The 12,479-nt window shown below is 45.0% G+C and overlaps 1 protein-coding gene across 4 annotated transcripts in view; it reads right to left on the bottom strand.

The window, feature by feature from the left end:
- LOC144121879 (3-oxoacyl-[acyl-carrier-protein] reductase FabG-like) overlaps positions 1-12,479 on the bottom strand; it is a 91,763-nt gene that overhangs the window by 25,050 nt on the left and 54,234 nt on the right. For 3 of the 4 annotated variants that reach the window (XM_077655301.1, XM_077655300.1, XM_077655302.1), the window contains one exon: positions 206-246. The exons of the other annotated variant lie outside the window; for it this stretch is intronic. In XM_077655301.1, the coding sequence (XP_077511427.1) occupies positions 206-246 (41 nt within the window). The remainder of the gene's footprint in view (positions 1-205; positions 247-12,479) is intronic. 4 annotated transcript variants of the gene reach the window in all.

The raw sequence follows: 12,479 nt of genomic DNA, 5'->3' as shown, positions 1-12,479 counted from the left end.
ACTTCATGCCCATCCTGTCATTCTCCGCACACACCACGCTGTTATCTCAGTATTCTATGCCTGGTTTATCTTAAATCGCATGAGGTCTTCGATTTCTATATCCTATAAAAAAGCATAGCCAGGATAGACTATCCCCTGGCAATGAATGCGCCGGTCTACAGTGTATAAACAAAATTACACTGGACTTCAAAGGTAGTATACTTACCACTAACAGCGAGCTGACGCTGGAGACGTTTACGATGCTTCCTGGTAGAAGAAGAAATTATAAACAGAAACTTGTCAAACTTCCGAGTTGGAAATACAGTAAATAGTTTCTAATCTTGTCACATGTTTCAGTCACTGTGATTTTATGAAACCGAAAAGATAGACTGCTTATTTTTTTCTCTCATATTTTGTCGAATGGCTTGTGGGTTCCAAAAGTTTTTCGCGCAAAAATATTTCCTGTTAGGATGCGATTACCTCGCAGTTATAATAAACTTGGTTGAGGCAGTGTCATGTATCAAACAATGCTCATGGTAAAATAATAAGTGTAAAATTCTGCAAAAAGGTGTGACAAAGGAGCGAAAAATTCATACGCGATCCGCGCTGTTCTATTTTGTGCAAACAGTATTTTAAAAAATCCATCCCCTATGCGTCTCGATTTCGGTGACTGTTGTCTTCCATGATATATGTCATAATGAGCCCTTCTTTTCCCTTCCCTTATCTGCTCAGTCGCCAAAGAGGGCTTCGGTTCTGGCAGTCTTGATGTCGCAGGTACCATAAGAGGGTTCTCGCAAAGCTTCCGTCCTCAGCGTTTGATCATGTTCCTGCGTGGCGCAAGCGATAAAACAGGACGTACTACGTCCGTAGCTACGAAGGAGGGTGACGCTGATTAACACCCTCAAGATTCGGTTTCACTACACAAATACCCTGAAAGAAGAGGATCGGACAGCTGTCGCAGTGTCTCAGTTGGTAGAGCACGTGATGCAAAATTTGGAGGTGTGGTTTCTGATCCTACCAGCGGTATGTGGTTGTTTTTCTTCTGCTTTCTAATCAATATTTTTATAAATAATTACCCTGTCAAGCTCCCCTTTGATGAACACCAAACTTACTTTAAGAAGTCTGCTATGCTGCTTGATTTCAGTAACTGTAGGCTTCTGTTATATTAGGCTCCTGTATAGGTAGGTACCTGTAAACATAAATCTTTCTTTTCTTTTTCAGGGGAGGCTCCCTTGGTTCTAACAAACCAAATTTTAAAACGCACCATACGTTTTACTGTGTGAAAGAAGAATTTTCATTGAAGTTTTCAGTTTTAAGCATGGCCTGCTTTGCTCTGTGTATCATGCAACTCAGGCGAGCATCGTGCGGGAACCGGGCCGAAGTCGAGGTAGGACTTGACAACGAACCTGGATCGAACTTCGCAAACTTTCAGTTCGAATAGTTAACAGAATGCCAGGGCCGCAAATGCGCCGGTCGTGGTTGCGAAGCCTCTGCTGTGAAGACAAAGATCGGCTTGTCGGCGCCACCTTCTAACTTTGCGCGCAGCAGCGCTTCCACTTTGTCGCCGCCGGTTCATTTTTCACAAGTGATAAGATTCGAGGTACGGAGAGTTGTTTCCTCGGCAAGGGTGTCCGATATGTAAACACGGGGACATTGAGGCCGACATTGATCACTTACTGTGGGACTGCCCAGCTCTCAAGCCTACAAGGATCCGGCACCTGATGGTAGCATGTCTTTCACCAAGCAACCCTGCTTCATACATTGCCTTAACGCAGGGACCGTACCATCGTTCTCTACTGGACTTCATCAAATCAGCTAACCTTTTTCTATTCATATAATCTCTACTCCATCATTCATCACACCTTCACCCATCATTGATGCCCTGGGGCAAGAAATTTCGCCTTAAAAAAAGATTCGAGGTGTCAGTAAGGAAGAGGAGCTAGGGTTGCGGGAAGCGGGTGGTTTAGGGCGTGCATAACTGGCTCTCTGCGCTTCAGCGAGGTCGACGGAAAAAACTGATTCAGGGTGTGTCATCACGTGGTGTGGTTCGGCGTGGTATTATCGGGAGGAGGTCTATTTCACGAATGTATCCAGCACCATGCCAACACCTCCTAGACAATGCCGTGTGAAGTACTTCAAAACATTTCATTCTTGCATCTATAGTGTGCGAGCACTAATCCAGAGATTCAGAGCGTAGCAAAAGAGCCTTTTGACGATGTATGTCCGCAGGTTCAGAGCCTAGTAAAATCGACTCTTCGGGATGTATGTCCGGAGGTTCAGAACCTAGGAAAAAGAAATGGGATCAATATCCACGACTGGGAATCGAACCGGGGGTGGCGCGAAGAGATCAGTATCAAAACCAGCTGCGCGAGGCACTAGCCTTTCGCCACTGCCTTTTTTTTTCTATATTGCATGGAAGTACACCCAACCTGAGAGGTCTCAAGCCCGACTTAACCAGGTCACATCCTGCAACCCGTCCTACGAAATCACATCAGCATTCTGCTCTCACTTTGCCCATACATAAAAATTACGGGCGACACACGCATGCATCGAGTAAAGGCAGGAAGGCACAAGGCCGATAACACGCAGCATATACCCCTCGCACCATAGCACACTGCTTTCTGAACATGGACTTCAAAGAACGTTGCGGCTCTGCGTGGCGAACCGTGACGTGGCTCTTCCACAGGCTAAATAGTCCCATGAGCACTAAAACATCACACGAAACCTGACAACCCTCCACTGCAGGCAAAAATCTTATACCATACAGCGCAATCTCAAAGTCCTTTTTGAAAGTCTGTTGCAAAGTATTCCCAAAAAGCACGACATCACGAAAAAAGACAAAGCAATAATCAATAGTTTCTCGCTGCTGACAAACTGACATTTCAGTGACCATGGCACAAAAGTCCATTTTCCTGAATCTACTTTGTGACAGGTCAGGTTGACATGTGAAGTTTAAAAAAGTTAATCTTTGCGGCTGAGTGACCACAAATCTGTTGCACTCGGTTTAATAGTGTTTTATAAAAGGGATATGTAACGCTGCTTATACATCGGTACAGGAAATAACGCCTCAATCAGAAATGTTTTCATCTGTCTTCTGTAGAAACTCTACAGGTGTTCCAAGGAAAACCGTACAGTGAGGAAATGGAATATGTCGGGAACTTCCTTAAAAAAAACACCACAAAAGCCCTTCATTCCTATGACCAGTGGGGGCAAACAGAATAGACAAATGGGCACTCAATCGTCAGTTAAATACAGCTTGGAGGAAGGGGAAGGGATGGTTTGCTGTTTTAAAAAAAAGGACCTTGAAACAAGTTGATGAATAAACAAGTGCTGAAGACCAGTTCTACCAGCCGCCAGCCGGAGAAACAACTTGTCTCGACCCATAGGCTCCCACTGAGCGGCACAAAAAAGTGGCAAGAATTGTATGCATTGCCTCTACTTTTTTCCTTGAACAATACAAAACCTGCATGGCATGGCAAGAAACGAAGATATGGAAAAACTGTGCTCGTGCAAGTACTGACAGCTGCCTATCCATCAAAACCTTGGTTTGTTTCCTAATTGACGAGATTTGAGAATACCTGTTATGCCCACTATCACGATACTGATACAAGGGAACCCCCAAATACTGTAAATCTTCGGAGTCCCACCTGATGCCGCCAAAAGAGCTTGGCTTTCTACTCCAATAACCTATCCAAAACCCCTTCGATTTATTAAGGTTAAGAGGCACACTTTAGATGAGATAAAACCAGCCATTTCTTTTCTGCAGGGTCAAAGGCCTCCTGGCCCAGATAGTGTAAGCAGTGAGTTGTATAAAGCTTTTATGCCTACCTTAGCACGCGCCTTGCTGGAAGTTTTGAGTGCAGCTTATCACATGGGCTTGTTGCTTCCCACGTTCTACACCGGTCAAACCACATTAATTCTGAAAAGCAGAGACGCAGGTCCTTTGAAAAAAGATTCACTTCTTCACTTCACTTCACTTTATTACCGTAAAGGCCGCCATTTGGGGGTTGCACATAAGGGGCGGGAGTACAAATATTAATTGAATATGCCTACATGATATTATTGAAGTGATAATTTAAACTGTTAAAAAAACTTGAGCGAGAAAGTGATGGTGCGGGTGCGTTGGCAGGGAACTTGTAGTGGATGGCCGGTGACATGAGATATGCAAGAGATTGGCTGGCTGATTGGCTGAGAGAAACTGTAGAAAAAAATTTATGAAAGCAATGCGGCGGCGATGGGAAACAGTTGTCAGTCCTGACTGTATATTAAGTAACGATACACTCATGTAGTATGAAGAGGCATAATGAATGGACCTCCTGGCGCGATTTTGATAAAATTCTAGTTACTGATGAGATATGCTCGTTGCGGACTCCAGATAGCAGATGTGTATGCTAGTTTTGGTCTGATAAGGGATTGACAAGCGAGAAGTTTAAAATTTTGCGAGGCGTGCCGTAGATGATGTTGCAAAAAAACCTAATGATCGATTAGCGGATGCGACGATGATTGTTACGTGTGTGCGCCAGGAGAGATCGTGGCACAAGGTGGCGCCTAGGTATGAGTATACAGATTCTAGTGGGGCGTTCGTAACTGAGTAAGTGAAAACGGGGGGTGTACGCCGGCGGTTAAATGCTGGGAGTTTAAATTTATTGTTATTAAGCGATATTAGCCAGTCATTGGACTAGGCGTGAACGCTTTTTAATGTCATTTTGTAGCTGCGGTTGATCAGAGGTGTTAAAAACTGCGCGATAGGTAATGCAGTCATCAGCAAACAGCCGTACATTACAAGCCAGTATTGAACAATATCATGCGATATCCTAATGCATTGTGGATTATATTATATTTTCGCAGGTTCCTTCTTGTCGTCTGCAGCTTATGGCATTATATTTATTAGGGATGCGCGAAGTGTGCGCGATCAAAGGCCGTAGTATACAAAAACATATGCATATCGCATGTTCCGTGTTAGAGACAATGTCGGTAGAGGTCTGATAAGTGACTCTTGTTCAGATTGATCTGGCAAAAACTTTCGACAAAGAGGGTCATGATTTTTGTTGGCTGTAATGCAGAGTGCAAACATTGGTGATCTCTTATTTAAAGGCATAAAATTATGTTTTAAAGTGGTCACTACATGACTGATCGTTAGTGTAATAGGTTTGGTAAATAATGTGTTCTACAGGGCTGGCCGTTATCGCCATGGCTTGTTGCTTTATATCTTAGGCCCCCCTGTGGTAGTATCATAAAGCACCCACCAATTACTGCTTCTCACCATCGCGATGTGAAATTAAGATTTTGGCTTATGCTGATCACGTTGCACTTTTATGTTTGGAGTAAAAGAGTGCGCTAGAGGCTTTTCGTGCAACTGGGCAGTTTTGTAACAGTTTAGGCTTGACACGAAAATCTCCCGGTCTCGGTAACATACCCGTAAAGAAGCTCACACATCAGCTTAAGGGCATGCCCTTCGACGGTTGCCCCGAAAGCGAAGAGGACACGAATAGTAAACGGTAGCCCTACTCGAGGGAGGGGAATTTGCACTTGCTTAATTCTCTGTCATGCACACCACCGGCAGGAGAAGATGAAATGATCTAAGTATTCAACGTCTCCGCATGACGCACAAAGATTCCACTGCGTGAACCCATAATGGCATAAATAGAGGTAGAGACGAGGCATCCTGCAGCGTCAGAGCGTCACGGAAACCTCATTTGCCTTGAAGAGCATGAACGAAACGTTACATGAGAATTTTACGTGTTCATAGCCTGCTGTAGCAAGAATAGGCTTATTACGCTCAGGTTCTGATGTTGTTGCAAAAAATGAAAACGAAAATAGTCAGCAGGGTAAGGTTTGTAACGGCATGGGCAACAGGCCAATTGAGGGATTTCGCTAAGAAATCGGCCATCCATTTTGAAGTAATGCCACAGTGCCCTGGAATCCACTGAAAATGCACTTGTACATGAATGGGCACAAAGAACATAAGGAAACGGTACAAGAGACTAGTCCTCGAGCTTTCAAACGCTGCCAAGCCTGAGAGGCATTCAGAGAGAATGATTACATGAGAAATATAGGCCTGTAATCTGGGACCCGGACAGAAAAACTCCAATCTTGTTCATGGGAATAAACGCCTACTGCTCTTTTTTCCTTCCTGTAGAAAGGTATCTGTGAAAATAACTCTGTGACGGGGATACTGGAACAGATATTCTTCCAGGAGACCATTGAGTACATTGACAATCAATTTCTTTGCATATTGTGTCAGCGCATGATCAAAACAAACAGATGGAGCAGCCTGCCCATTGCTAACGCATTGCAAGGATTTAAGCGACACTGCAACTCTAGACAACAGGTAGTCTGTAAACACAAATCGAGGCGTCTTGTATGGCAGTCAATATTTGTCTTGAAACAAAGCTGGGTGTGTGAAAAAAATGAATGAAGCTCCTTTAGGCATTGCCTAAAGCCCTCGTATGAAGGTGCGCACTGTGAGAAGCTGGAAGGGAGGGTTCAAGTCCAGTACGCGGGTTTCCAGAAAGACAACATTTGTCACTAATTTTGGTAAACCCAAGCAAACCATTGAGCGCACCTCTCCGAAAGCACCAGAGTTTGAATTTTGTATCTAGGACAACCGGAAAACAGAACGCTACCGAACTCTAAAATTGGTCTCACGCCCATCTTATCGATAAATAAGAGTGTCTCTGCGCATACCAGCTTTCTTATTGCTGATCCGCGTCAGCCGACCGAGAGCCCGCTCACGTTTCAGGAAAATACTTTTGATAGGTGGTCGCCAGTCTATATGAGGGTCGTTTATTAGACCTAGGTATTTTAAGGACTCAGCTTGTGGAATTAGCACGCCACGATAGTGTTGAGAGATGTTAATAGGTAACGCTGGTGGGAAAACGAGAACGGATGATTTGTTCACTTTGAGTAATAAATGTAACATACACAGCCAGACTTCCAGGGCTTCGAGGTAGGCTTGCAATAACTGGTGCAGCGAATGAATATCTCTATCAGATGCAAAAAAGGCTATGTCATCCGCATGCACATACACTTTGATATCACCCTGAATAGGTATGTCTCGCATGAACATATTAAAAAGTAAAAGTTACAGGACCGATGCCGTAGGCAAACCTCGAGTGTGAGAAAAGATCTGAAGTAAAGGAACCACCAGAACAGAAGAAACTTCTGCCATTTAAGAATTCCTGTACCCATGCAAGAATGTAAAAAAGCGGCCGAAATTCGCCATGTTTGCAAGAGTATTGAATTCTCTCCGCTGTCATATGCTTTCGCGATATGCAAAGTGACTAAAGCCGCAACTTCTTTCTTCTTAATTGCAACCCTAATTCTCCCTTGCAAGTCAAAATGAGCAGTCCAGATCGAGCACCCTCGACGAAATCCTATCTGTGAAGCACTTAAGGCTTGTAATGCTATAACGTGATCTGTAAGGCGGCTACGAACAATGCGTTCAATAAGCTTTACTAATTTACACAAGAACGAAATCAGCCCATCATTATCGATTACAAAAACCTTTCCTAGGATAGTTTAGAAGTAAGATTATTTTCGCGATTTTCCATTCGGGAGGGACCCTAGCTGTCTCGAGGGACGCGTTAACAATATGCAAAACATTAGACGTAAAGTCTCGCGGAAGAGTCTTCAACATACCGATAGAGACGCCGTGGCATCGAGGTGCTTGAGGTTTGTTGCTAGAAACTATGGAAAATAATACAGAGGGTTGAGCCCACATGTAGTCTGCGCGCGGTGTGGGTAGGACGAACGGAACTCGAAAGCGCAAAGCAAGACATTGCGCTGTCTGGTTAAGTTGATTTTTGGCTCCCTACTCTAACACCACTGACTCTGTAACATGAAAGGACGGTAAATTATGGTTGGATTCCATGAACCGGTACAAAGCTTTGCGATTATTTGGGCTTGATAGATAAGTGTTCAAATTCGAAGTGCATTCTTCCTTTGCCTTACCAAAAGTTTCTTAAAATGAAGCCACGAAAATTTTTTTAATTTATCCAATTCCGCGGACAGTCGTTATGAGAGAGGCTCTTTCAGGCAGCTTTTCTAAGTCGATATGCTTTCTCACACTCATCATTCTTCACAGGGAGGGCTGTTTTTTTCCTTGACCGCAGATTGCCACGTGAATACGGAAAGCTCAGTGGCACCAAAGACAGAACAGAGAACTCGTTGAGCACGATCCGGTCATCAGATGATGCAATGAAGGAGAAACAGGAATGAACAAGTTTTTAAAAAGCACGTGCTTACGAATTTCTTTGGTGAAGCAGTCGCCCTAAGGGGACAAATACTATATTTAAAGGAATCGGCACTCATGTAAGTTGTTCCTTAACTGTTGTAGCAGCGCTCGCCTCTTGCTGGCAAAGGTCCAAAGAAGCTGCCCACATCTACCTGTACATGTGCATGTATCTCTACAGATACCCGAAATTACGTGATGAGAATTGAAATCGCCAGCTATCACCTCTCTTGTTATAACGCGAAAGAGCGTTTAAATAATAGGTCCTGTGGACACCTGAACGAAAGTAGACATTATCAATGGTAAGGGGAGCGCACTGTGGAATCGCGATATAAACAAACAGCTCGCATTCAGGTTTTAGAAATTTGTGACACACATGCACCCAATGAAATATTTTTATGAAATTAATGTTAAGCCACCACCCCGGCCTCAATTGCGCTCGGCTCGGAATAACCGAACATTTTTTGGAGAGAATGAGCTAATTGGAGAAAACCAAGTTTCTTGAAGTCAAGTTATGTCTGGGTTGGATTGTGAGGCAAGCTTCTGTAAATCGTGAAAAGAAGATGGGATTGAATTGCCATTCTACTCTAGTATTTTTACCCCTTCCATGGTTACTATTAAAACAAAGAGGCTGTAACAACCTCCTTCAACACAATAATTTCTGAGTGGATAACGAGGGGAACTTTTTTTTGCTTCTTTTGCTTCGGTGGGCAGACTTCGATGGATAGGAAGAAGCTCGACGCTTCTAGGAAGGACACGCTATTTCTACGTCAAAAGAGCGTACGGTAGAAAGGCGGGTATCCCCGGCAACATGTATCGGCACAAACGAAGACGCGACAGGAATAGTGGTCTGGGCAGAGTCACCAGTGACATTATGGGAAGGACTAGTTGGTGAAGCGGGAGGTCCAACAGCTAAAGGAGCAAACTGACTAGAAATGACCTGGAAGAGAGCTTCACTAAAGGCAGTGAAGATGCGATCTACAACGCCTGCGAGCGCCTTCTCAGCAACTGAGACCAGAGACAGCTAGCTCCGCCCCTACATCACATACAGATGTCCTAGCAAGGCTTGCATAAGAACGCCTCTGCTCTGCATCAGCTCTGCAGCACCTTTTGTGCTGGAGGACGTCCAGAACAATCTGCTTATCAGAATATTTTAGACAGCCTTCAGCCGGATCATCGCTGTGACGGAGACTGCAGATGGGCACATCAGATGTTCAAAGGTCTGAAGAATATTTGACCCCGCAAAGTCCGCAACGCGTCGCTGATATTTTCAAGCTTTGCTGCTATGAACAATGGGCCAGCAGTTTTTACATTGCAAAGGTCAAGGTTGTAGCGCGTCGACTAGGTACACTATGGGCTAAACCTTAAGCTCAGATGGCACAAAGGCCCTGCGAAAGTTGCGATCACGGACTCTGACGGCACACGAGACACATCAGCATCTCTGGTACAGAGGAATATAGATAACACGCCAACATCGGTGTCCTGATTGTCCTCAAGCATTTCCTGAGGACAGTCCGATGGCTGCACGCCGCGGATTATGCATTTGGTACAAGCAAGCTGCTCAGGCATCAAAGGTTTAACTGGAATTGACGCGAAGGATGTGCAATGCATCAAGTCCGACACGCACTGTACATCGGAAGATCGGTACAGAATGCCCCTCCTGCCGCAAGGACGCACCCCAGCAATTTCCAAGTATCGGCTAGTACGAGCCTTCAGCTGCTCGTGGATAATTTTAGAGTCTGACCTTTAGGGTTCCGTCTCCAGAACGTACAAGCGCCCCTAGAATGTTACTGACGCCATTCCATCCGAATGAATCCAGGGGCAAACTTTGGGCCGGCAGACTGGCGAACCACGGTGCCCGACCCCAACCCAAGGAAGCTAAAGACAAAGCTGGAAGCTTAAGGGGACATTAAACCTCACTACCGTTTCAATTAAAAAACAGGTGGCCAGATCCGCACCACGTGGAATGCGCTCACTGTAGAAGACTGAAGAGAGAGTCTGGAAGAGGCAACAAGATCGAAGACGAGCAACCGCAGGAATAGCATACGGATTCCGAGGTGCCGAAGTGCTAAACTTGTGTTAAACTGCAGCACGCACTCGCGCTGTGCATTGTTGTTTTGTTGTTGTTGCCTGAGTGGCATGACACATAACGGCGACGGGGAATAGGCCAGGGTTCAGTGAGGAGAGCCAAAAGAAGAGGGTGAATTGGTGCCAGGGTAATGGTTGTGCTTCGGGTGATATATCAGAATAATTAAAGAGGAAAGAAAAAAATAAAATAATGAGTGGAAGGTCAGAGAATTGAGTACATTGTAGACAGTTTTCTTCATCAACTTCCGTCTGCTACGTCCTGTGTCACTGCGCGTTCATTGTTGGCTTCTACGTAGCACAAATCCGTGCTTTGGCACTGATTCCTATGTAGTAAACATTCTCTCCAGTAAACATTTGTGCACTGCAAATATGACAAATAATGGTGGAAAATTAAACATTCAAGAGCGGCTTTTATTTCACTAGTTAATGTTTTGTGACCAATTTGAAGGTCAAGGCCAGTCATAGATTTCTTAAAAGGTGGCTATAATCGACAACCGAACTTGCCAACATAAGTTCCACTCATTACTTTGAACCCTCTGATGTGATTTTCAAGAATCGAGAGGGAGTCTTCATTCATAGGAAACAATATTTACTGTGAGCTAAATTTTCGTTCGAGATTCTAGACGACAGCTTCGATAAAAGGGAACGGTTCAAGACAACGCAGTCTGCAACATTCACGTCTTCGTGCGGAAACTGGGTACCGAACTCTTATCAAAAGAATGTGAAAACAATTGAGCGAAAGCTTGGGATTCTATACTGAAATAAGTATTGCGAATTTTGGTCAGTTCAGCGCAAAAATTAACACAAAGGAAAGTCAGGGTTGCTTAATAAGATGCCTGAAGGAACACCTTTCGCGCAAAGCAATTAGCAGTCCTGCAAGGAAAGAAGAGGATGAAGAGAGACGGCGACCTGGTAATCCTTTTTTCTGCTGGTTGGATGTGCTGCAGTATTACGAAAGCCATTTTTATCCGTGATGATGATGATGAAGATAAATTTTTATGGCGCAAGGAAAGCTTTGGCCAAAGAGCGCCATGGCACATGGTAGTTTTCATTTCACAAGGTGGAGTCAAAGACCCATTTCCTAAGCATTTCATCGTAAGAAGCCGAGCACCAGGCCAGAGGAAAGCTTGTACCCATTGTATCACTGGTGGATACCCGGCGGCACTGGGGATAGAAACCCGCACCTCCCGCATGCGAGGTGGATGCTCAAACCACTAGGCCACCGCTGCAATTTCCATTTTGATTCATATACTGCACTTTCACCCGCTGCACTGGTTTTCAATAGATATTCTTTCCGAGAGTGACTGAAAATTCGTTTGTGTGGTAAAGCCCCTTGAGGCCCTTTTTTCGGAGTGCCTGTTTAAATCCACCGTGGCGGGGTAAGAAGACGCAGTCTCCTTTTTTAAGCCATGCAGCCCTAGGAAGCCTAGCACCAGGCTCTGCCATAGCTTGCACCCATTTTGGGAAAATCGGTCGATACCTGGCCTGATATAAACCTGAAGCGCAAAAACAGACGAGGACGGTGAACGAGACGAGAGATACACGAGCGCTCGTGTGTCTTTCATCTCTTTCACCGTCCTCGTCTGGTTTTGCGCTTCATATTTATATTGTGCCTCACCAACACGCCCAAACAACCACTTTGCTGTACATGGCCGGCAACGGGATTCTCGGATTTCGCAGCGTTCCTCAAGAGCACTGCTGTCTTTTTTGTGATAGCGGGTGGGAGAGAAGAAACCGCAGAAATGCTTTAAATGCAGCGTTCCAAAATTTTATCGCCATTCTACTAGCTTTCTTAGCGCGAAAGGAACAGATCAACGCGCTTTTCGACAGCATAAAACGGTCATAATGGCCAGAGGGCAGGCTCCTGAGTTCGCACCTCGGGACACCAGAGCTGTTCAATGCACGTTTATGGTGACTTCCAATCGCAGAGTTGGAGCACTTCGGGAGCAACGATTTCTGCTCTTTTCGGAGCAACTGTATTCCAAACGCAGATCTGAGGTACGGATCGCGTCTTCCAATCGTAGACAGGGAGCGGTTGCCGAGCCGAGATTGCTCCGTGGAGCAATCGGGACTGCTCCGCCGAAATCAGCGGATCCGACCGGAAGTTTGCGTGACGTTCCTTTTCAGCGGCGATACCGGCGCGCTACATGCTCTGGCCAGAGCAAGTGTACTGCAATCG

This window comes from Amblyomma americanum, chromosome 2 (genome assembly GCF_052857255.1).
Source record: "Amblyomma americanum isolate KBUSLIRL-KWMA chromosome 2, ASM5285725v1, whole genome shotgun sequence".
In the NCBI taxonomy this organism is placed as follows: Eukaryota; Metazoa; Arthropoda; class Arachnida; order Ixodida; family Ixodidae; genus Amblyomma; species Amblyomma americanum.
This window is presented reverse-complemented; position numbering and strand designations above follow the sequence as displayed.